Genomic DNA, 26,656 nt, shown 5'->3' on the forward strand with positions numbered 1-26,656 from the left:
TAAGCTATGTGAGGTTGATGGCGATGCTAAGAGCACTCGACTTACAAGGGTGTTTTAAAAATGGACTCGATATTTAAATCGAGAAAATTGTATGATTGTGCTTTTTGAAATTGGTTTGTGTTGGATGGTGACTTGGAATGAAATAAATCAATAAATTTCTAATTAGCCAAATTAAGTTCTTAAGATTTGAATGAATCAATTAATTAACTTAATTAAATTTAATTAGCAAAAATCATTTATTTAAACTCAAATAATCATGTTAATTAACATTAATTAATAGTAATTAATTAATTAGACAAAATTTAAATTAATTGACTAATTTAATTAAAAGAATGAAAATATATGATAATGTGGATTCACAAAAAAAATAATCGGATCGAATCGGTTAGAATGTGCTCATGAACCGGTTTATACATTGCGACAATTTGAAACGTCGTATGTAAAGATGAAAACACGGTGAAATATTCCTTTGATTTATTGAGACTTTGGCGGTATAACGACATAACATTATCGAACCCGCAAATTAAAATCCGATTTATAGCGACGAGGTAAAATGGTATAAAAACATAAAATTACATTCATATATCAAAAAAAAATATATATATATATATTTATATTTACATATCCAACGGTTTTATTTATATTTACATATCCAACCGTTTTATAATCACCGGCGGTATTCTAGCCCACCAAGATGCATAATTGTTATTTATGTAGAAACAAAATACACCTATATTCTAACAGCATGCCAAAATAAAAAATCAAGTTAACCATAATATGGGATAATGTCCTAATAACATAACTTGACAATTAACTTTCAAATTTTACTTTATACAAAATTAACCTTAAACGTGAAAGCATAAACAAGATAAAAAGAAAAGTGGAATAAGGAAGGAAGAAAAGAGAATCACCATGATATTCATAACCACCCGTCCGAGAAACATAACGGTAGCAGTGCCACAACAAATACTTAATAAACCGAAGCCTTATGTGAACCATTCATAAAATGAAAATTTTTAGCAGCAGAATTTCTAACATGATAAGGTGCCCACAATAAGAACAACTTAATTGTTTACAGGACTACTGCAATGTCGACATAAATCCAACACTTATTCCGAAACACATTCTGTCATGAAACATATGGAATCAAAATAAACTTCTGCAGTAAAGCCGACACGTAATGCAATCAAAATACCGAAACTAATTTTTGAGTTGTACACATGATTCAATAACTAAAATAGCATCAAACTATGGAACCATTCGTAATCAGTGTTTTCGGTTCGAGATATTACCGAATGCAGCACCGTTGATGAAGCGAATCTGGATCTTTCCGTTCCGAGTCTTAACAGAACCCTTACCTGCATAAACAACCAAACAAAAACCAGCAGCGAACCGATCAATAAAAACCCTCTAACTTGAAATTGTCCAAAACGAAATTGAAGCAAGTGGCATCGTCCTTGTTTGATATCCTATGGCACCACTGAGTTGTTTTCGGTTTGGTGGAAGAAGATCAACGGCGAATGCGTGAGGTCATGGTTTTGACGGTCGTTTGCGTGTCGTTGTCCCAGATGACAATGACGGACCCGTGTTGTGATGTTGTGAACAATATTGATGATGGAAGGTTGAGCTATCACCGACAAGATTCTGCCACGGTGAGTGGTCGGATGTGCGGTGAATAGGACGATGGTTGTGAAAGGGTTGGAAAAGAAACGGCGGTCGTTTGAGGTTGTGGTTTTGGGATTCGTCGGAGGGTTAACGGTGAAGAGGGTGAGTTTAAGGGTTGTAACGGCGGAGGTTGTTTGCCGGTGGGTTTTGTGAAGAAAACAGAAGGTAAAGGATGGTGGTTGGGGCGGTGATGAAGAAAGGGTGTGGCGGAGAGAAAGATGAAGGGCGGCGGATGCGTGTAATGAAGGTGATGGCGGCTAGGTTTTTTTTTGGATGAGTAATTTGTGAGGAGGAGAAAAAAAGTGAAGGGTTTCGTTGGGTGTTAGGCGGCGGCGATTGAGAGAGACGATGAATAGGGTTTGTGTGTGAGGGATTTGTGTTTGGTTTTGAAGGAGAATGAGGGTTTGGTGACGAAGAAGATGAACAATCTTCTTTCACCTTTTTTCTTTTTCTTTGAGAGAAAATGAGAGAGAAGAGAGGGTTACGTCAGTGAATTTGTGTGTATCCGGAAAGAGCGTGAGAGAGATTCAGAGATAATGCCCCCTGTGATAATGCATACGCCTTCTCTTTTATCCTTTTCTTTTTTTGTTTTATTCAGCATGTGCTGAGGAATGAGAGTGGAAGAGTGGAATGTGAGTGGGAACTTAGTGGGGTGAGGTGTCTGACAGACCGTTGGGAGAGGTGTAAAGAGATTTTTTTGTTTTTTTATGTAAAGAAGGAATCCAATGCACACAATATATATATATATATATATATATATATATATATATATATATATATATATATATATATATATATATATATATATATATATATATATTTTTCCAACTATTATTCTTTTAAGAAGATAACAAATTATAAAAAAAAATCTAATTAATATTTACTTCTAATTAACATCTAAAAAAACTAACTAATATTTAATATCATTCTAATTTCTTTAATTAAATATCTAATCAAAATATTGACCAATTAAAAAAATAAAATAAAGTACAAACTTGTTCGAAAAAATCGAACTGGTCACACTAAAATTGTCAGGACAAAATATACTTATTAAAAATACAGTCTTTCCTCAAATTTTAACGATTCAACCGATTTTTTCTGTATTCTCAAATAAATTCATTATGACTGACATTTCAGGTGTTTATTCATGATGCAAATGTATGTCATGCTATGCATATGATGCAAAAATGAAAATGAAATTAATTCTATGAAAATTTAAATATGCCCGGACAAAATTGGGGTATGACAGCTGCCCCTATTTAATTATCTTGAACTAGAAAGTAAGAATGACGACAGTCTTCATACATTCGTGGTGGAAGGTAATTAAATACTAAAAAGACCCAAATTTTGTCCTTTGGAATGCAATGGAGAAACGCAGAAAGAAAATCCAGTGAGAAATACAGTAAGAAAAAATTTATTAGAAGGTAAAATGAAACAGTCAAGACTCTCTGGGAATCGTCAGAACAGTATCTTGGATGTCATAATCGAGATATTCCAGTAATGGAATGATACCTCAACTGTATCTAAGACTTTCTGATAATTAGCAGAACAGTGTCTCGATTTGAATGCACGAGATTCTCTGAGGATCAACGAAGCAGTACCTTATATGATATAATTGAGATATTCCGACAAGGGAATGATACCTCAACCGTATCTAAGATTCTCCGAGGATACCTAGAGCAGTATCTCTAAAAAGGAATGAGACTCTTCATATTGATGAAGCAGCATCTCAAACAGTAGAAATGAGATTCTCTGTATCGAGTCGAAGCAGCATCTTATCTGATAGAATTAAGATATTCCGAACAAAGGAATGATACCTTAATTAAATCTAAGACTCTTCGAGGATACTAGAGCAGTATCTCTAAAAACTGAATGAGACTCTTCATATTGATGAAGCAGCATCTCAAACAGACAAACTGAGATTCTCCATATAAATGAAGCAGTATCTCAGATGTTTATTTGTTGGGGGAAATTTTTTAGACAAGACTCTTTTTGGAGGAGATTTACTATAAATGCTCTGCAGTGGAAAAGCTCATAAGAGACTTTTTAGGGTAACCTCTGCTTGAGGAGCAATGATAGCAAAGATGTTGGGGAATATCATTATTAATCACAAAGTTGAAGAATGATTGGCTGGGAAATAATTCCACGAGCACATGCAAGGTAATAACTCTATTGAATTAAATGAGGAAAGTCCGGGATACATATGGACAACCCTGGATCTTGATATTTTATGTTTGTATGATGTTTCACTTTGGGTGGCAATGCCATGCATGGGATGATGCATTAGATGCATGAAGGGATGCAATTGTTGGGGATATTTAGGATGTGTATGTATGAATGTGAGTAATTTTATTCATTTTTTATGAAATTTCCGTTTTGACGGGAGTGCTTATGCATGGGTATGCTGATGATTGATAGGACTATGTTTTTTTTTTGAATCTTCCTGTTTGGCAGGAAAATTATGCATGAAATGATGCATGTGATGCATGTGGGAATGCAATTGGGTAATTGGATGTTTTTGTAGGGTTTTATTCTGGATTGCCAACGAGGTTGGACTTTAAAATGGGAATTGCCATATGAGAATTTGTGAACAATATTGAATTGTCAGATGAGAACAGAACTTGAAGGATATGTCACCAGACGAGAACTGGTGGAAATAATTGAAATGTCAGATGGGACTGACTTTGTTTTGGTTTGTCAGACGGGAACTAACTTTTAAAGTGGGCTACCAGACGAGAACTGGTTACGAAAAAAAGACTACCAGACGAGAACTGGTATTGAAATAGGTGACCTACCAGACGAGAACTGGTATTAAGAGATAATTTACCAGACGAGAACTGGTATTTGGCAAATGATTTTTGATATAGTTCGCCAGCCAGGAACTGGACTTTAGAATAAGTTGCCAGACGAGAACTGGACCTTGAAATGAATTGCCAGACGGGAACTGGGTTTGAAATAAAATCCCAAACGAGAATTGGACTTTGAAAAGGTTTTCCAGACGGGAACTGGACTTTGAAATGAATGCTAAACGAGAATTAGACTTTGAAAAGGTTTGCCAGACGGGAACTGGACTTTGAATTGCCAAGCGATGTTGGACTTTGGTGTCAGATTTTGTGTTATAAGGCTTTTTTATGTCAGGTTCAATGCTATGGGGTTAGACCTGATAAATGATATGATATGCATGGCTTTATGTTAGAGCAGAGCGACATGACTAATGCATGAGGATGATTTATGTAATGATTTAAAAAATGCCCCTGCGTGGGTGTTGGAAGAGAAGGTTCTTTGCAGGAAGGCTTCTGTCTGTCGAAAGGTTATTTGATAGGGTGATAACATGATTCCCCGACACTCATCCTGAACTCTGCAGTTGATGACGTGCGAAAAAGGTTTTGCATGATCCGCTTGAAAACATGGAGAGGACTCGCTCCTGTATAGCTCATCTTGCCCCAATGTGATGGGTCTATGCAAAATGTTTACCTCGAAAGGATTTTGAGAGCAATTGTACCATAATTTGGAGATGGCTTGCCCCAGAATTTTGATCTATGAAAGGATTTATCCTTGGTTAACCGACTCTTGGAGTGGTTTACTTTTCTGTGCTCTTAAGGTAACTTGCCCCGGTATGAGCGTTGAAGCGACTTAACTCACCCTGACTGAACCTTGAAGAGGTTTTCCCCTTTGCCAACAGAACCTCTAGGTGATCTGCCCCGGTTAATAGGGTCCTGAGATGATTTTTTATAGATCAACTGATTCTTGAAATGACTTTCCCTTGATTAACAGATGTTTGGAGACTATTTCAGGCTTACTGATTCTTGGAGTAATCTTTCTCCGATCAACTGCTGTTTTTGGGTGGCATGCCCCTGATTCATGGGTTATGAGGTAGTCTTGATTCGGGTCAGCACCAACGAATGTTCAAGCTCCTCTGATTGTTCCTTATTGTTAGGATTTCCCTGACGTCAAGTACTGACTTGCAATTAAAATTGTTTGTTCAGAAATGGTAATTTTAATGCGATACTTATGCAAGTTTTGAAAAATCATTTATTTGAATGATGTGATAGTGTGAAACAAGTGGACCATGAGTCCAAATGTAAGGCTGATTTAGCAATTTTAAAGTGTGAAAGACACAGTGAGAATAATGACATCGATGTTGAAGTTTAGCAAATCTTTAGGAGTCAGTTTACACAACTTTGATGTAGTATGCTTTCAGAATAAACCCTGCTTCAATTAGGTCTTTTATGGGTTGTAACATGGCCTGGTTCATGGTTTATCGAAACAAAGGATATAAGGCTCAAAATTATTTTTGTACCCACCCTTCTTCTTGATAAACTCCAATCCTACGCTCAGTTAATTCAACATACACATTCATCTTTTTGAAGGCGTAAGGATAAAGATGGTGATTCAAGGTCTCTTGAAATGGCAGCCACCTTATTTTGTTTTTTTTTAATGTCGGTGACCCTTTGATTTTGGTATGGTGGTCACTGAATCTTGTTTTGGTTTTGCTGAGGATTTTCGTGACCTCTTTTGATTTTTTTTCTTGATCCCTAACTTTTGCCTAAACTGCTTTTGAAGCTTTTAGTCCATCGGGATTGCCCTAATTTTTGCCTAAGTTGCCTCTTGGGTGCTCAACTTAGCGGGCTTTTCTTTGATTTTATTTTTGATAGGTTGTGACTGCCAAGTCAATGGTCCTTGAAGAACAACCGTCATAACTTTTGGATTTTCCGGGGTTCCTTCGACACTTTAGGATGTGTGCGAAGAATGGCATGTAGTTGATCCACATACGGGATATTTCATCTTGTAATTTGAATGCATAGTCAAATTAACTGAACACTACCCTTCCCCAGGTTAAACATAAGGGTTTGTAGATCCGAAAGAAACTCCTACTTCTAGGCTCGAAGTGGTTGACTAGGGATTAACTCCTTATCTCTCCAGTGTTTGGGGATTTGAAACAATGCCTGTACATCATTAGCGGGATCTTATCTGAAAGCATACAGTCAGCAATTATGGGTATTTTATTTTCGTCATCCTCCCTCCAATTTTTCTAAAACAACAGTTTGATAAAGAAGGTGAGGTAAAGAACATGGATGTATTTTTTTTTTAAATAAGAGAAGAAAAATGAGCGAATGCGAGATAATTTGTTCAAAACATGCGTTATTACTTCATTAATATTACCATTAAAGACAGCAAAATTTAAAAGCAAGTAGCATTTAATCAACAAAGAAATTACAAATGCAAATGGAAACAAATCAGTCCAATGATTGCTAATGTTAAGGATGTCTTCCTGTCTGAAACATTGGCCGTATGAGATACTCCCTTGAAGTCTTCGAACTTATTCAGACGAGAGGTTGACGTGCACCAACAGGTGTCCGTCTGGAAAGGATATGTACTTTTTATCAATCAAATGTTGAACCTTGGCTTTGAAAGCGTTGCAGTCTTCGGTTGAGTGCCCTATTGACCCGGCATGATATCCACATTGCACATCAGGGTCATATCTAGGTGGGTATGGTTCTGGCAATGGCCTGAGAGACTTGGGATCCACCAACGAGCTTTGAATCAGATATGGCAGAAGTTGACTGTATAACATGGGAATTGGATCAAGAGGAGCATTCCTTCTTTCCAGATTGTTTCGAGGCCTAGATTGGTTCGAAGGCTGATTTTGATATCCTCGACCACGAGATCGTTGATTTGCGTAAGGAGCAGACCATGGTTGCTGGTATGGTGCTCTTGGCGTTGCTGGTTGCCTGACATCTGTTATGACTGCATTGATTTCATCCTTTTCTTCCTTTTGGGAATTGTTGAGGGATTCTGTCTCGCTAGCTTGGCTGCTCGAGGCGCCTTGGATTCTTCCGCTTTTGAGAGCACTCTCGATGCGTTCTCCAATTGTCACTAAGTGGGCGAAGTCTGATAACGCATTGCCTACCATCCTTTCAAAGTAAGGACTCTGCAAGGTATCCATAAATAAGTCAACCAATTCCTTATCCAAGAGTGGTGGTTGCACTTGGGCTGCCAATTCTCTCCATCGTTGTGCATATCCTTTGAAAGATTCGTCTCTCTTTTGGGATAAGCTTTGCAACTACCTTCGGTCTGGAGCCATGTCTAAGTTGTAGTTGTACTGCTTCAAAAAAACATTGGCTAAGTCTTCCCATGACTGAATATGGCTTCTTTTCAATTTCATATACCAGCTCAATGATGCTCCAATCAAACTGTCTTGAAAACAGTGAATCATCAGCTTGTCATCGTGAGTATGTGACGCCATTTTTCGGAAAAACATCACCAAATGGTGCCTTGGACAACTATCCCCTTTATACTTCTCGAAGTTGGGTAATTTGAATTTCGGGGGGATTATTAGGCCTGGTACTAAGCACATATCAAGCCTAAAATTGTCATTCACATCCATTGCTCGGACTCTCTCCTCAAGAGCATGAAGCCTTTCAATATCATGATTGGTCAATGGCATCAACTGGGATTGAGTAGGAATGTTCACTTGTGGAGGATTATAGTCATACAGAGGGTCATACATTGGGTTGGTAATTACAGTAAAGCCTGATGAGGAACCAACATTCTTTGTGACACCCTGTTGAAAATTGTTCTTTGATTGGGCTAGCCTAGCCTCCAACATCTGGTCTACCTTTCCTTCCATGTTGTTCATATCCATTTTCAACTCAACTTGATTATGTTCTCAGTGATCCCTTGTCTTTTAGTAGCTCTCAAAGGTTCAGTACGAGTGCCAGGAAATCAGCCTGCTGGTAATTGGCAAAAGGACGGGATGAGTTTTTTTTGTATTGGGAAATGATATGCAATCCATGCTGATGAAATGCGAATGCATGAAATTTTATATTTGCATGCAAAGAAAATGTAATGCAGGTATAATTAGGATCCAGGATATCATTAGTATCATATGGTACACCCTATACGGAGGTTCTATGTTCTCTACCCCACACACAAAGGATGGCTCCTAAGGTTGTTCATTTTCAGGATAAGAACTTAGAGTCATGGACCAAGTTCAGTCTTCCATCGCCATAATGGGCTAGCCACATCGAAATGGAAATTCTGAATCAGTCTACTCTAAGTGGGATCCTCGTATTGTTCGAACAGGGTGTAGACCCTTCGGTTCAATACTACACGATCGCCAATCATGAAGACGGACTTCAATTTAAGATGAGGTTCCCAAAGTCATGGACCATGTTCATCGTTTCCTCGCAATGATGGGCTAGCCATATTATGATGGAAATTCAGAATAGATCTACTCTAGGTGGAGTTCTCGTATTGTCCCAATGAGGTGTACACCCCTCGGTTCAATACTACACAACTCCGGGTTCTAAGTTCTTCTCAAAGCTCGGGTACGGAGCTTATCTCACAACATGTGTCAAACACCATAGATAACCCAACACAATAGCAGACTAAATTACATAGCATAAATAATACACCAAGATATACAAAAGCAAATAAAAAGCGTTATTCTAAACATTCATAGCAAATTGACTAAGTTAGGCTTGACTCTCTCTTGCTTTGAACAAAAGTCCCCAGCAGAGTCGCCATCTGTCGCATCTCGAAAAATACGATTCCTCGCGATGGTCGCGGAAAAAATTATGTTCGAACAGAGTCGCCACCGAACTTTATTTATCCCAATGAAGGAATAGGAAAATATCGATAAAACCTTTTAGAAAATAGAATAATGGTCGTCGCAACCATATTCGGGTTCGGGAGTCGATTACGCAAGGGGAAGGTATTAGCACCCCTCACGTCCGTTGTACTCAACGGGAACCTTTTAGTCTAATTTGCTATTTGAATGTTAGTTAACTATTATTCGCTTTCTTTGAGTGATTAGAATTGGTAATAGAGATGGATGAAGACCTCAAAATGGAAAAGGGGAGGTTTTTTATTAGTGTGCTCGCGAAGATACAGCAATCTCCTGCCTACGTATCCTTATGGTGCAATAAGGAAATCAGAGCATTCGTAGTTCGGGCTACTACGAATATTTGGTGGGTTTTGTTTTGATGAACGACTGTGTAGGTCGGCGTTCTAACGGCTAAACGCTGGCATGTCTACTCTCGGGGGAGGCTCTAGCACTGGTTTGTTGGGCGCATTAGAAGGGATTAACGGTGTTCTTTTTGAAAGGGTTTTGGTCACGCGGGGGTGACGAGTTGAATTGATGTGTTTGGGTTTGATTGGTTTCGATCGCACGGGGGCAAGAAATTAGGTTGATTTGTTAAGGTGTTTTTTGGAGAACGACGAAAGATTGAGCAATGTGGGGTTCACCAATTGTTCAATTCTTTCGAGGAGTAATAAGGCGTCCGCCTTCTATTCCCTTTTTCGTTCGGGTTATTTTGAAAGTTTGTTTGTGGATGTTGAATATGCACGGTAGTGAGGCGTACGCCCCTTACTTGCTTATTCAAGGAATAATGAGGCGTACGCCACCTATTCCCTTATCCAAGTTTATTTAACGTATTTTAGTCGGAAGTCGATAATTTGTGCAATATGGCGTACGCCAATTATTCAAATAATCGAGAGATGGCGAGGCGTACGCCTCTCATCTTTTATCATCCGAAGTTTAAATTGTAAAAGATATGTTTGTATGTTGCATTTGATTTGCGAAGATAATTTTGAATTTATTCGATTGTGTTTTAATTGATGACGAAGATTCGAGCAATGTGGCGTACGCCAATTATTCGAATAATCGAGAGATAATGAAGCGGATGCTCACTATTCTCCTTTTCATTCAAAGATTAATTATTAAAATAGCGAATTTTGTTTTAGTGTATTATTTCATCTACTCGATTAATCAATAACCAAATAGGTTTCATTGTAAGGAAGCCCAAGAGTAAGCTATGTGAGGTTGATGGCGATGCTAAGAGCACTCGACTTACAAGGGTGTTTTAAAAATGGACTCGATATTTAAATCGAGAAAATTGTATGATTGTGCTTTTTGAAATTGGTTTGTGTTGGATGGTGACTTGGAATGAAATAAATCAATAAATTTCTAATTAGCCAAATTAAGTTCTTAAGATTTGAATGAATCAATTAATTAACTTAATTAAATTTAATTAGCAAAAATCATTTATTTAAACTCAAATAATCATGTTAATTAACATTAATTAATAGTAATTAATTAATTAGACAAAATTTAAATTAATTGACTAATTTAATTAAAAGAATGAAAATATATGATAATGTGGATTCACAAAAAAAATAATCGGATCGAATCGGTTAGAATGTGCTCATGAACCGGTTTATACATTGCGACAATTTGAAACGTCGTATGTAAAGATGAAAACACGGTGAAATATTCCTTTGATTTATTGAGACTTTGGCGGTATAACGACATAACATTATCGAACCCGCAAATTAAAATCCGATTTATAGCGACGAGGTAAAATGGTATAAAAACATAAAATTACATTCATATATCAAAAAAAATATATATATATATATATTTATATTTACATATCCAACGGTTTTATTTATATTTACATATCCAACCGTTTTATAATCACCGGCGGTATTCTAGCCCACCAAGATGCATAATTGTTATTTATGTAGAAACAAAATACACCTATATTCTAACAGCATGCCAAAATAAAAAATCAAGTTAACCATAATATGGGATAATGTCCTAATAACATAACTTGACAATTAACTTTCAAATTTTACTTTATACAAAATTAACCTTAAACGTGAAAGCATAAACAAGATAAAAAGAAAAGTGGAATAAGGAAGGAAGAAAAGAGAATCACCATGATATTCATAACCACCCGTCCGAGAAACATAACGGTAGCAGTGCCACAACAAATACTTAATAAACCGAAGCCTTATGTGAACCATTCATAAAATGAAAATTTTTAGCAGCAGAATTTCTAACATGATAAGGTGCCCACAATAAGAACAACTTAATTGTTTACAGGACTACTGCAATGTCGACATAAATCCAACACTTATTCCGAAACACATTCTGTCATGAAACATATGGAATCAAAATAAACTTCTGCAGTAAAGCCGACACGTAATGCAATCAAAATACCGAAACTAATTTTTGAGTTGTACACATGATTCAATAACTAAAATAGCATCAAACTATGGAACCATTCGTAATCAGTGTTTTCGGTTCGAGATATTACCGAATGCAGCACCGTTGATGAAGCGAATCTGGATCTTTCCGTTCCGAGTCTTAACAGAACCCTTACCTGCATAAACAACCAAACAAAAACCAGCAGCGAACCGATCAATAAAAACCCTCTAACTTGAAATTGTCCAAAACGAAATTGAAGCAAGTGGCATCGTCCTTGTTTGATATCCTATGGCACCACTGAGTTGTTTTCGGTTTGGTGGAAGAAGATCAACGGCGAATGCGTGAGGTCATGGTTTTGACGGTCGTTTGCGTGTCGTTGTCCCAGATGACAATGACGGACCCGTGTTGTGATGTTGTGAACAATATTGATGATGGAAGGTTGAGCTATCACCGACAAGATTCTGCCACGGTGAGTGGTCGGATGTGCGGTGAATAGGACGATGGTTGTGAAAGGGTTGGAAAAGAAACGGCGGTCGTTTGAGGTTGTGGTTTTGGGATTCGTCGGAGGGTTAACGGTGAAGAGGGTGAGTTTAAGGGTTGTAACGGCGGAGGTTGTTTGCCGGTGGGTTTTGTGAAGAAAACAGAAGGTAAAGGATGGTGGTTGGGGCGGTGATGAAGAAAGGGTGTGGCGGAGAGAAAGATGAAGGGCGGCGGATGCGTGTAATGAAGGTGATGGCGGCTAGGTTTTTTTTTTGGATGAGTAATTTGTGAGGAGGAGAAAAAAAGTGAAGGGTTTCGTTGGGTGTTAGGCGGCGGCGATTGAGAGAGACGATGAATAGGGTTTGTGTGTGAGGGATTTGTGTTTGGTTTTGAAGGAGAATGAGGGTTTGGTGACGAAGAAGATGAACAATCTTCTTTCACCTTTTTTCTTTTTCTTTGAGAGAAAATGAGAGAGAAGAGAGGGTTACGTCAGTGAATTTGTGTGTATCCGGAAAGAGCGTGAGAGAGATTCAGAGATAATGCCCCCTGTGATAATGCATACGCCTTCTCTTTTATCCTTTTCTTTTTTTGTTTTATTCAGCATGTGCTGAGGAATGAGAGTGGAAGAGTGGAATGTGAGTGGGAACTTAGTGGGGTGAGGTGTCTGGCAGACCGTTGGGAGAGGTGTAAAGAGATTTTTTTGTTTTTTTATGTAAAGAAGGAATCCAATGCACACAATATATATATATATATATATATATATATATATATATATATATATATATATATATATATATATATATATATATATATATATATATTTCCAACTATTATTCTTTTAAGAAGATAACAAATTATAAAAAAAAATCTAATTAATATTTACTTCTAATTAACATCTAAAAAAACTAACTAATATTTAATATCATTCTAATTTCTTTAATTAAATATCTAATCAAAATATTGACCAATTAAAAAAATAAAATAAAGTACAAACTTGTTCGAAAAAATCGAACTGGTCACACTAAAATTGTCAGGACAAAATATACTTATTAAAAATACAGTCTTTCCTCAAATTTTAACGATTCAACCGATTTTTCCTGTATTCTCAAATAAATTCATTATGACTGACATTTCAGGTGTTTATTCATGATGCAAATGTATGTCATGCTATGCATATGATGCAAAAATGAAAATGAAATTAATTCTATGAAAATTTAAATATGCCCGGACAAAATTGGGGTATGACAGCACTATATTAGAGAAGAACACAACATAATAAAATATAATTGAATATTATTTAGGCCCATTTTTAAAATTAGAACATAGTCTCTGAATTGATTGGGCCGGTCCTGTAGAGGTTGATTCTTCAAGATATTTACCAGAGGTTGATTCTTCAATATATCTCTTTGAATATGATTCTCGAAAGATATTGCTTGTTGAGACTTATTTCTTTTTTTTTTCTTTCTAAGATTCCACTGGATGAAACTTTTCATATTTTCTCCTTGATGAAGTTTCTCCTATTGACGTTGAATCTTCTTAGGATCGTTTGTTCACCAATATTGTTCTTACAGAGGAGACTAATGAAGTTTATTTTTCTTCTTCTTCTTCTTCTTTAAAAGAGTTTTTTTATGAATTCGCTAAAGATTCTTCTAGGTTTGAGCTCATCCCTTTATATTTTAACAATTAAGCCAACTCATTAAGTTTCTCAATAATTTCTTCCTTATTGGATTTTTTCTGAAACTTATAAACATTCGCATATTTTGATTTAAGGATTGGATCAGGTTTCTTATTCCAATTCTTAACTCTGATATTTGTTAGCTACAAAATTTCTAAATAGCTTCCAAGGTTTATAAAGGTTGAACACCAACTTCAGTTTATTTAATACTTGTAGAAATACACGTGTTGTTCTTCGAAATGGTGATTTTGGAGATTTGAATAGAGGTTGAGAGATATGAAATGAAAGGTGTAGACTGTTCTTCTTATTCCGATGACCTTGTAGAAAAATTGTATATTTCTGAATGTAGGATTAGGAGTATGTTACTCAATAAATCAATGATATTTTAGGGCTTGAAGGAGATGACACAACAAATCGATGAATTTTTAGGGTTCCACGGAGATGACAAACAACAAATTAAGGATTCAATGAGAATGGATTTTGAGTTAAAAGAAGTAAATTTAGATTTCATTTAAGATTGGACATAATTATTATCAGCTGAGCGGGAACTTTGTTTTGTCAAAAACCATATGAAATAACGCGAGGGATTTTGACAGGAGGAATATGTGTTTTATTTAACTGTCATGCAATAGCGTGTTTGTTGTAATATAATTACATGTTTCAAGACATTATCAAATTTGATGACTAACTCAGTAGAGAGATGAGTTTTAATAAGCCTGAGGTTTGAAGTTTGAGTCCTATTGCATTGCAAAATCTATCTTTGTTTTTTAAATTATCTATATCTAGGATAACACTTTTGGTATAACACTATTATAAATGTGAAATAAATTTAGATAGGAAAGTTCTCAAGTTAGAATTTGATTGGCGTGAACAAAATTATATTTTTTATTGTTTCATTTATCTCTTTCTATGATAGGTGAAGCGCGATCGTAGGTCTAAACCATTTTTTTAGTTTAAATTTTTTCTAGCCTATAATAGTGTTTATGCTAAAATCATTATTATATGTCCAAGAAATTTTTAATTAATAGAATTTGAAACAAAAGTGCTATTATAAGTCTTTGGGTAATCATTGAATACCATTTTACAAATAAGCGTGATTAAATATGCCTTATTATAGATCAAATATGTAGAAGTGCAGGACTAGTAGTTAATGACCTTTATGCACTTGCTGGACTGACAACGGTAGAAACACAGGTGAGATGATGGTTGATAGAGGAGCTTTAGGGATTGACTAATTTGGGTCTGGAGAATCTGATGGCGGGGTCGTAGTGTTGTCAAACGCGATGGTTGAAGTTTCTCTGAAGGAAACAATAACAACCCTTAAACTACTTTGGGATTATATGATAGTGTCTATTAGACACTTGTAAACTAAAAAATAAAATAGGGTTAGCTTTGAGGGTGGCTGAACCCAAAGACAAATAACTAATTTCGAACCCTGTTCGATAAAAAGAAAATTATTATGATATTTCCAACTATTTTGAAACTCCGCGATGGGTTAATGGTGAGAGGGTTCAAGGAGGATCAAACCATGATCTAGATAGTATGCTGAAGGATTTAATATTAATCCTTATTTATAGGAATACATAGACTGAATTTTAAATCAACAATAAATCATGATAATTACAACTAATATTAAGTATGATATTAAGAGACACACTAAGATACTTTGAATTAATATGAAATATATTAAGAGATGCTTTACAATATTTTAATAGAAAGACTATTAGATGATAAGACTAAATCGTCTCCAAAATCACATGGTAATGATTAACACAAAACCATAATAATACCACATTTTAAAAATACATTGATTTCCCAATCACATCGCCCTTACAAACCTCGTGTTTGGGATATTGTGGATTGTTATATCCTTTTATAACTATTTCGCTCTTGCAAGTTTCATGCTTTGGAAGACTATGAGTTGTTATACCTCTTCTTAATCACTTCAATATTACATATGTCATTTTTGGTTGGTTGTGGTTTGTCATGAATAATGTGGTCTAAATCCACGTAGTATCAAACAACCTCGACTCCTTCGTTTATGACCACGTGAGATGGATGATAGGAACTTAAATAATGTTAAACGGAGTTGAACATGAGTTTCCCACGAGATCGGCCCTGTTATGTCTGTATATTCCTCATAGATAACTTGATATGAGTACAATAGTGATGATGTCAACAATGTGTCAATCAAGGGATTTTTTTAAGTGATTTGTGAAGAATGACGCATATTAACCTACCCTTTAAGATAGGTATATATAGCCATTTGTAATTTAGAGGGACATGTCGAGTCTTGGGGATACTTCCACGATCTTGATTCATATGACTTTGCTTCATTAGAAAATGTAGTGGATGACTGATCTTTGAGGAATTTATAGACGTGGCGAGGTCGCCCTTTAAGATTATTTGGAGAATTACTTTTGGCTTGACTCCCATAAAAGCTAAACCAACCATTATTTAATCATATCACTTTGGTTTAACATAAAATAACAAAAGCCTAAATTAAGTTACACAATTACAAAAGCCTAGGTTAACCAAATCTCGTATTCTAATTTTGTAAAGATATATGTAAATCAATTTATCCATATCGATGGATCATATAAAGCACAGACAATTCTATCTTGGAAAAAAAATCTACTTTCAAAGAAGCACTTCAAAATTATCGAGAAAAGGCTAATCTGATTGATAGCTCACCTGTTAATGCAAGTATGTTCAACATAATCACTACAGATTAATATCCATCTCAATATCTGACAACAAAATTAAGAACTTTTCTTTCCATCCATTCTATCAACATAACTTTCTATTTGACAACATCCTGTTTGTATAGCCTCTTACAATCATGTTTAGTCCAGTTAAGTAGCATCCAAACCTCGCCAGAATGCAGAATTTAGGTGGCCCGGAAATCAAGGAAAAGACGTAATTTCTGTATTAGCATCTCACGAGTACCGAAAAGTGGTTTCTCGCTTGTGATCCAGTCCTTCTCCAGAAGACTTGCTTTAGTACCAGCCAACATCTCATCATGAAATGAAGATACTATTTGGTAGATTGATGTCTTGAGAACATCAGCAATAGCATAAGCTTTTGAATTTGCCGGCCCATTTTTCCTTTTACTAGAAGCAGCTGCAATATCTAATCTTCCACTATTAGCTGTCGCCCATTTGATACCCGAAGATCCCAACAATTGATTCGGTGACTGCAGGTTTGTCTTCTTTCCCATGAAATTCTCAACAGCAACAAGGCATGATATCAGCGTCGTAACCACAGCAGCGTTACTCCCAGAAAGCTGAGCAGCCCCAAACTTATCTTCTCTGCGTGAAGCGGCAGTCAGTGAGGCAACAATCCTTGAGCACCAAGCATATAGCTGCATGCAAAAGAAAACAAAAGCTTATTAATAGCTGGCATACAAATGTCATATTTGGATAAACAACTTAATTAAGCACTTATAGAATAATATTCATCATTAAAATACTTATGTCTAGGCTGCTTTTATAAAAAGATAAAATGAAGTTAAAAATTTTCATACAAGCTATAAGCTGTTTTCATTAAGCTATCCTAAAAAACCTATGCAAATAAGCTGGAAAAAGGTCCGCAAGTGCTTATTATGCTAGTAGATAAGCTCGAATAAGCTAATTCAAACAAACCCAAATTCATAAGTCTAGAATGTGAGGCAATGAAAAAAAAAATTCTGTCACCCTTGGCTACATAACTTGTAATTTAAAGGGTGGCAGTGGAAACTCATGTTTATGATCCAAGTGCATATTTATGCAGCCTAAACTCATGTCTATAATTTCACTTTTTGATACATGAGAAGAGGGATGGCTTATATATCAACTACACCATGATTGATTCTTGGGTCAATTTTATATTTTCTGCAAGTGTAACACAGAAAGTTCAATATATTGTAGGAAATTTAGATTATTATTGTCTAGGATTGTTACATAGGTGGACTGTACTTTTTTTAAACAACCAAATGTTAGTATTGTTAGCGTGTGTTTGGTTCTGTTCTGCGGTAATGAGAATTAATTGAGTGAATTGATTCTATAAAATTGATTCTAGCAGAAGTGATTTGAAGCTAAAGTGATTTATGTTTGGATACTCTAATGTAAAAGTGAGTTAAATAGTAAAATTAAGTATTAAAATCCCGAAGAATCAATTCTTAGGCAAAATCAATTCTCCTTTGGAAGAACCAAACATGTCAAAATCAATTCTACACCTCTAGAATCACTCTACTCAGAATATTTTGGCTCCACAAAGTTAAAATAAATTTTACAATTATCATACAAAAACTGAAGATCAAACGGTAAGATCTCAAAGCTTTCCGGTTATACAGAAAAAAGAAAAGCGTGTTAGCAGAAAATAAACAATCTACAAATGATAGAGTTATACATGTACCTGGAAGTTATACAGTTCTTCTACGTGCTTCACATCTGTTGGGGAGGATAACTGATCTGAAAGTTGGGTAGGTTTGTCAGTAGAATTACCCATACTCTCGCCTAATCTCGAGGTAAGTTGCTCCAGAGGCCTCAAGCACACAGCAACTACTCTTTTGTAAGTCTCACCGGATTCTTCAAAAAATGCCGCACGACGCCAAGTGTCAACATTGTTCTCGCAAACCATACAGAGATCAAGGTAAGCAAGATATCGAAGAAGAGATTTTGGATTACTCTCCTCCAAAGCTGAAAGGAGGTGCTCGCTTGGATTTGTTTCTGCAGCTGCTGATCCTCTTGGGGGCGCAAATACGGATCTTTTAGTATGTAAAACCTATGTAACATCATGAGATAGTCACTATGCAGAAGAATATGACTACACAACAAATCACTCAACAAAGGTTGAACAAGTGCAGCATGGTGGATGAATGAGTATGACAATGTATAACTCCGCAAATACGGGGAAATGGGTTTAATGTACTACGCAAACAAATGAGTAACGAAAAACACAACAAACTTGGACTTGTTTATTAGTTTGAGAGAAATCAGCACACTTGATTAATAAAAAACATGTCTCAAGATTACAAACACCATTTCATTTAGAGATTAACAAACCCACAAACATCTCTAAGAGAGTACAGCATTGCAACATTTAACAAGATCCAAGTCAAATGAAAAACATGAATCAATAATTAAACGAGTTTATCGATAGGGAGCACTAACCCGATGTAAATTATGAGTCAATTCCCAACAGAAAAAAATAGCAAAACTACCAACAAAGAACACAATATGTTCGGCAAAGAATGCCCTCTTTGCAATGCTGGATTTAAAAGGATGTGGAATAATCTCTAACAAAAGAGCAGAAAAAATGAAAGCAACAGTGGAAAGCTTAAAAGCACGTTTAGCAGCCAAAGGAATTCCCATCTTAAAGTTGAAGAAAGGAGGACGCTGCACACAAACAAAGTAACCAAAATCAGTTTCTGCAAACAATAACAAATAAACAAAATCAAAACTTTATGAAACCCATTTGATTTAAAAGCTTAACCTGAATAATGGGAAACTCCAAAACCCAACGGCGTTTGAAAACATAATGAAACCCAAAGATTAAACCAACGAGGAAACCCCTTAACCCAACTCTTCCAAAAGAGTTAAACCCAGAGAAAGAAAGTGCCGCAACGGAACCGGATAAAGCTGAGGCGGTGATAAAGAGAAGGAAAGTGAGTGAGAGCTTAAAGTTAAGAAAAATGGGGTGCGAGGAAGGTGAAGAGACGAAGGAGAGGGAAACGGAGAAGATGAATTGGAAAGTGAGGAAAGGGAGAAAAGACCAAAAAGGGGTTTCCGGGAGAAGGAAAAAGGAGAAGAGGAAGATGAGAGTGGAGGGTATTGATTGCCATATGAGGTAGCTTAGAAATCTGTTGTTTAAGAGAATCTCTGGTTTTGATGGAGTTGGAGACATGGTTGTTGTTTCTAGGTTTTGGTGAGTGGGGATTTTGAAATTGGGTGGGGTTTTTGAAGGTGGTTTAGCTTTGCTTGCTTAATTTTATTTCTAGTCATCTAGTCCCATCCTTTGTTTCTAGTGTTTTTTTATTACTGCAAAATTCACTCATTTATCAAGTAGTAGATGTATCTAAGAGCATCTCCAACTCTAATCTTTCATCCAAATTTAATTTCAATAATAAAATTAAAAACAAAATCATATTGAATCATAGCATATATTAATATTTTTATTTATATAAAATTTTATTCTAATTTAAAATGTTTTTAATTTATTTAAATTAATATTAGTATAAAATCAAATTAGTAAAAAAATTAAATTAAAATTACATTTTATAATAATAAATTAAAATTAACCTTAAATACATGATATATATATATATATATATATATATATATATATATATATATATATATATATATATATATATATATATATATATATATATATATATATAAATAACATAACATAATTAGATAAATTTATATTTCATCATCCTCATTTCCAAAGCGCTCCCAAATATACTCCATTGGATTTATTTGAAGTTCTCGATTAACTATGTATTGTCTAAAAAAAATACAGGGTATGTGTTCCCTCTACAAGGACATAGAGACTTAGAGATCCTAGTAGGTATATTACACGTTTGGGGATGAGGGCTAGCTCACGACGGCGAGTAGTGCTATACAATGGTTTTTTAGGTTGTTTAAGGGACCGGCTAACGTGACGTGAGAGACTCTGATGATGGTTCGACGTTGATGTGTTGCACACAGACGATTATATTGACGATATTAAGGTTACTAGAAGCGTAATGCTCTCTGAGTAATGGTAAATGCGTATGACGTGAAAATCTGTCATTTCTTCCTTTCGGAGAGAGATATTTATAAAGGCTCTCTTGGACCTGGGTTGTAAAGTTAGTTAACGGTTATGCCTCACCTTCATGACCAAGGAAGTGGTCAAGGGAAGACTTAGTCTTCCTAGAAACAAATAGGAAGTGGTTCCCCCTTTTGTCTGACTCTCTTTAGTTAGTCATTGTGGGTCCATGTCATCACCCATATCTTATGGGCGATTATGATAATGGGAGCCCAATCGAGCGGGTTGTATTGTCGCATCTGGGCGACATATATGCCTGTTCTAAGCAGCCTCATGGCTCATTTATGACGGTTAGTGGATTTGTTGTGCGCCTCATCTTTCGCCTTCATAATGATCTTCCTCGTAAGCTACCCCTCCTTATGGCCCAATAAAAATATAACACTACAAACCGGTTTTTCACAAATGTTGAGCGAATATACGAGATGACAACGATCTAAATAGGGTGAATAAGCCTCATAAAAATAATTGACCAATTTGAAAAATAAGTTGAGGCCAATGTGCAATTACTAGAAAAATAAAATTAGGTTTTTAATAAAAAAATGTTAGAAAAACCTAAGAGTAGGCAATGCGTATTCTTGTGGAAAAAAGGCAAAGTGAGAACAAAGGTTGGGAGGAAATCGTCATTGCTAAGGCTTGAAGTTGCTGCTGGAAATCCAAGGTAAGAGGGAGGGGGTTACTCTAAATATGGTGTTAATTGCAGGATGGCTAGGGGAAGTCCTTAATCTCCATTAGGTTTTTCCTAATTCTTTCCATTATTGAATGTTTGATGAGATGGATGAAATTATAGTGATAATATGATATGATTGATGTAATTAATCATGAATTTTGCATGTTGATTCACCATGAAAAAAATTGATGTGTGTATTCATGAAAGTGGTATGAGTTGTGTTCATATGATTGACATTAATATGATGAATAAAGTGTTAAAAATTGTGATTAATTGATGAAATTTCACGATAATCAATAAGTATATGATGTTATAATGATATCATGTTATTTCTCTGATTTGTTTTTATCGATTGGAGGGTCTAGGGAGAAAAATCAGAGTTCTGATGGGGAGACTAGGCGTGTACATGGATTGGGCCAATCTAAAACACGCATTGACCCAATGATCAAACATTTATTATTACAATTTTATTGATTTCGATGAATATTATCTTAGTTGTTGCAATTTAAGTCTCTTAAGATTTACTATTTTAGTAAATCATAACTTTAACTAATTTTGAATGTTTCATTCTTTAATTATTTTGATGTTAATACAACTTTATGTCATGCAACTTTAATTTGTCGATAGTATTTTATGATAATTTTATTAGTTAATGATATCTGTCATACGGTGAACTGACTTGGGATATTTTGCTTTTTATCGCAATGTCGCGGATAGCAAGAGTCGCCACCGACTTTTCTTTTATCCAATAAGGAAAGGTGGAAAAGAACAGGAAAGACCTCAATAGATTTTGGGTTCGGGAGGTACATTATACAAAGGGAAGGTGTTAGCACCCTTTGTATCCATGGTTATCCATGGGCTCTTAATTACTGGATCACTTATATTTTTGTCTGAAAAGTGTCGGTGAATTGCTAAAAAAATGTTTGAAAGAGAGTTTAACTTTGTAATGATTCTCGTATGAATGTATACAAAGTATTTATCTCATTTGATTTTGAAAATGGTTTAGAAAAATATAACTCGGTAATGATTCTAGTATGAATGTATACCAAGTGGTGATTTTCTAGGATTTGTAAAGTGTAAAGTGTGAGGGGTGGAAAATGTTTTAGGTTATGATCCAGCAATTGAGAGTTATACCTTCCTAAGGTCGTTATGAACGTTTCCTATCCTTATGAGGGTAAAACTGTCCTTACTATTGAGAAGTAAGTAATTTTACCCTTTGGATGTTAAAGGGTCATCGTAGGGTCATCGATTGGTCATTGAAGGCAACATTTGTAAGGATACCTTAGCATTCGAAGGGACGATCATCATTTAACCGTAGGCTACACCGAAGGGTCATCGAGGGACAAAATCGTATTTTCGAAGGCAACATCCGAGGGACCATGATTTATTTTATGATGATTTAATCGAAGGGTCTTTGCTAAGTGTATCCCTACATTCGCGGGACATGACCGTAATACCGTAATATCGTAAGGCACAAGAGAGGTCCAAGATCACATATTTAAAGGCCATATTTTAAAGTTAATTAGGTAATTAGGATGAATCTCCACATTAAAATTAATACATTAAAATTAATACATTAAAATTAACACATTAAAATTAATCAAGTAATTTAGGGCGAATCTCCACAAGGGTATCCCACAAATAAAGTGGAAGACCTAGACAGCAATCCTTTCCTGGGACAGGTGAACCTTTACAAAATTCAGCAAACGGATTAGAATACCAAATCAGGGTGCAATCAAGAGTTGCACCAAAGCAGTAATAGTATCAGGTAAACAAAGCCTGGTTATAATAAAACAAGTCGGATGGGTAAAGATCAAAACAGAGCGAAACAGCGGCCTCCATTACAACAATTCAAGGTATCCAGGCATACTTAAGTCCACATGCAAAACCTCAAATATATTTATGAATTCAATTATGATATCACATGTGCATTAGGAACATAAAGCGGTGATAGTAACGCAAACCTGTTGGCAATTGAATTGCAACCTCGAATTGGCCGATCGGATCGAATTGAGCGGAAGTGACCTTGCTGCCGTAGGCTTTTCCTTCCGGGTTTCCTTTAGGGTTAGTCGGAATAAGTTAAACAGTAGTCCTGAACACTCCGCCACAAGCCGGCAGGATTTGTCCTTGGATTCGTCAACTAAACAACAAATTAAAACGAAGAAAATAAACTAGATCCTAACGTAAGGTTGGATCCGATAAAAAGGTGCACAATAGTTTCCTTTGTAGAAACTATTGTGTGAATATAACTAACTAAATGCTGAAAAAGAAATAGGAAATTGCAAGGAAAATAGTGTAGAACTCGTAGGAAAAACAATGCCTAAGCTGCTGGAAAAGAAAATATGCAAAAGTGAAAACGGCAAAGGAAAAATGTGGAAAAAGCCCCCCTGTTCTAGGTTTTCTTCGTGGCTATTTATATTGGTACCATTAAGTAACTACTTGCTGCCAAGAGCTCTTCAACGTGGCTAATTTCATGGCGTGGATATAGGGCCCAATACTCCTCAACGTCTCTTCAAGTCTCTGAGGCGTTACGTGCGCCCAAAAAGTAGGGTAGTGGTGTGACGCTCGTCACACCATGTGTGACGTCCGTCACAAGGCTGCTTTGCGTGACGCTCGTCACGCCCTCCGTGACGTCCGTCACAAGCACAGCATTTGTGGCTTGCGCTTTGGGCTGGGCTTTGCTATTCGGTTCGTTTTCTCTCCTTTTTGCACCTCTTCTCCTCCATTTTTACTTGTGCTTCCAAATAAACCACTTTCATGTTATCACTAGGCGAGCGTGTAGCGAATAGGTTAGTTTGGGTCATTCGCGAGCTGGGCCTTTGTTCCCGTAAGATCAGTGTCATGAAAATGAGTCGGAATGCCTTGAAAAATGTCTTGAAATATAAATGGGCAAATTTTGGGGTATGACAGCTGCCCCTGTTCAATATTCTTGAACCGAGAGAGTTAGAATGGTGTGTACCGTTCGTGGTCTGGAGGTGAAAGATTATTGAACACTAGAATGCCCCAAAAATTTGCACTTGCCAATTAGTCTTGGTGGAGATGGGCTTAAAGATGCCATCCAGGTAGTTTGATGAGGAGATTTCCAGATTGTGTCGTACGTTAGACAATGTCTGAAGACATGGACGTCATACCGGGTCATACGCTAGACCGTATAGTGAATCATCCATCATGCTGTTGACTTCGCTGGGGAGTCAGAGTATGCTATATGCTGCTGGGGATAAGGGATCAGAATGGACCATACACTGGACCATATCTGGGTATCAGAGTGAGCTGTTCGTTAGGCGGATGACTTTGATGGGGATGAAAGATCAGAACGGATCGTACGCTAGATCGGTTCTGAATTGCAGAATGAGCCGTCCATTAGGCTGAATCTGCTTGAAGAGGGAGTAGTCGTATACCAGACTACCATTCAGAAATGTACCTGTCCGAAGGTAGCATCTGAGTAAGGGGGTAGCCGTATACCAGACTACCATTCAGGAATGTACCTGTCCGAAGGTAGCACCTGAGCAAGGGGAGTAGCCGTATACCAGACTACCATTCAGGAATGTACCTGTCCGAAGGTAGCACCTGAGCAAGGGGAGTAGCCGTATACCAGACTACCATTCAGGAATGTACCTGTCCGAAGGTAGCACCTGAGCAAGGGAAGTAGCCGTATACCAGACTACCATTCAGGAATGTACCTGTCCGAAGGTAGCACCTGAGCAAGGGATGAGGGTCTAACTTGGTCGTACATTAGACTGTATTTGAGCAGCATCTGGTCTAACTTGGTCGTACATTAGACTGTATTCGAGTTGAAGAAGGTCAGAATGGATCGTACGCTAGATCGTATCTGAGTTGTTGAAGGTCCAACTGGGTCATACATTAGACCGTGTTGGGAGTAGTTGAAGATCAGAATGGATCGTCCGTTAGATCGTATCTGAGTGGAAGGAGTTATATGATGAGCTGAATCAGAATGAACCATATGCTAGGCTATATCTGATAGTATTTGTATATGTTGTATTTGCAATGAATATTTGGGATGGGCTTATAGATGCCATCGTTAGGAGGATGTCAGAATGAATGTTGACATGGAGTATATCTGAAAGATGTATCTGAAGAAGAAAGTAGTCGTACGCTAGACTACACCTCGGAATGTACCATATGCTAGGCAGTATCTGAGGGATATAGTTGAATCTTGAATGTAATTGATAAAGATGTCTGTCTGAATGGGCCTTTGTTTTGACCGTATCAAGAGGATAATTAACCTGAAAAATAAAGTTAGCTTCATGCCGTGTCATGATGCATGAGATGCAAATGTTGTATGCATGCGTTTGCTGTGAAATGATGTAATGAGTGAATTATGCGTCTGGAATAAATGAGAGCATTGTATACATGTGCATGTTATGAAATGATGTAATGTATATGATGCGGAACGAAAATTGTATGTAGGTATGTGATGTGAAATGATGTAATGAATGCACTATGTGTCTGAAACGTTCTTCCAGGGGACTCTACTGGGAAAATAAATCTCATTCTTCTGGTTGGAGACATTTGTATTGATGACCCTTCCTTAGCTAGGGATACTTGATCCTTGTCTGATGGTAGAAATATTCGACAGAGCCTGGCTGGGAGTGGAAGAGATGACTAGTCTGTCTGGTGACGCCAACCTCTTCTGGGGAATAATTGGCATTGCCGGGGAATCGAATTAGCAACGGATTCATTGGAAAGCCTGGTTAGACCTTCTCTTCGATCCTGAAGTCGTGTAGTAATTGTCATTGTTATTTTATGCATGTATTTTTGATAAACATTGATCATATTCAAACGCATATATCAATTCAAATTAAATCAATGGACGTTCGTGCAAACAAAACGGAAAAGTAAAAATAAAATTGCATTGATTTTGAAAGAGGGCCTATGAACAGGCAATCTGTGTACAAGGAGACAGAAATCCTAGTAAGAGGAAATTGTCAAGAAAACAAAGAGAAAGCTATGCCGAAAACGTCCTATTGACTTTAATTCCACTACTGTCATTATGTCTTCAAGCCTCTCATCTCCCGCTGTCGGATAGAAGTGATTAGCTTGTTCAGTCCTTTGAACTTGGATGAAGCTGTCTGAGAACGGGACGTAGTCATACGCTTTAATCCCTAATTTTTGCCTGGACCGCCTTTTCAGGTTTTCAATCCACCAGGATACCCCTTTTTGCCCAAGCCGCCTTTTCAGGTTTTCGACTTGCCGGGTGTACATTTTTTATGTTTATCCCTAATTTTTGCCCGAACCCTTTTGGTTCGCCGGGATGCCCTTACTTTTGCCTAGGTATGTCGACCTAGCGGGTCTCTTTTATGCGTAGTATTTTTTGACTATGTCTGCGTTCACGGGATGCGGGAAGTCTTCGCCATCC

The 26,656-nt window shown here is 36.6% G+C and overlaps 1 protein-coding gene and 2 long non-coding RNA genes across 3 annotated transcripts; all 3 read right to left on the minus strand.

Annotated features, from left to right (window-relative positions):
- Nucleotides 1-894: 894 nt before the first annotated feature.
- Nucleotides 895-2,356, minus strand: LOC127079936 (uncharacterized). Its single transcript, XR_007787996.1, has 2 exons — nucleotides 1,293-2,356; nucleotides 895-1,126 (listed from the first exon to the last, which is right to left on the minus strand). It is a non-coding gene; the product is annotated as an uncharacterized LOC127079936 (long non-coding RNA).
- Nucleotides 2,357-11,373: 9,017 nt separating this feature from the next.
- On the minus strand, nucleotides 11,374-12,858 carry LOC127079943 (uncharacterized). The gene is made up of 2 exons (XR_007787997.1): nucleotides 11,772-12,858; nucleotides 11,374-11,605 (listed from the first exon to the last, which is right to left on the minus strand). It is a non-coding gene; the product is annotated as an uncharacterized LOC127079943 (long non-coding RNA).
- A 3,618-nt stretch (nucleotides 12,859-16,476) lies between these two features.
- Nucleotides 16,477-19,833, minus strand: LOC127079948 (uncharacterized). The gene is made up of 4 exons (XM_051020298.1): nucleotides 19,293-19,833; nucleotides 18,971-19,195; nucleotides 18,213-18,581; nucleotides 16,477-17,181 (listed from the first exon to the last, which is right to left on the minus strand). The coding sequence occupies exons 1-4, from the start codon at nucleotides 19,701-19,703 to the stop codon at nucleotides 16,708-16,710; spliced, it is 1,479 nt and encodes a 492-aa protein (XP_050876255.1). The 5' UTR covers nucleotides 19,704-19,833; the 3' UTR covers nucleotides 16,477-16,707.
- Between the last annotated feature and the right edge of the window lie 6,823 nt (nucleotides 19,834-26,656).

Source organism: Lathyrus oleraceus, chromosome 1, assembly GCF_024323335.1.
Source record: "Lathyrus oleraceus cultivar Zhongwan6 chromosome 1, CAAS_Psat_ZW6_1.0, whole genome shotgun sequence".
Lineage (NCBI taxonomy): Eukaryota > Viridiplantae > Streptophyta > Magnoliopsida > Fabales > Fabaceae > Lathyrus > Lathyrus oleraceus.

Bases quoted from the DNA above. Each gene is read 5' to 3' on its own strand.
- LOC127079948 (XM_051020298.1), bottom strand. From the start codon at position 19,703: ATGTCTCCAACTCCATCAAAACCAGAGATTCTCTTAAACAACAGATTT. The intron at 18,582-18,970 runs GTTAGTGCTCCC...GATGTTACATAG, and splicing joins TGACTCATAATTTACATCGG to GTTTTACATACTAAAAGATC. The intron at 17,182-18,212 runs GTACATGTATAA...TTTTGCATGCAG, and splicing joins AAGAACTGTATAACTTCCAG to CTATATGCTTGGTGCTCAAG.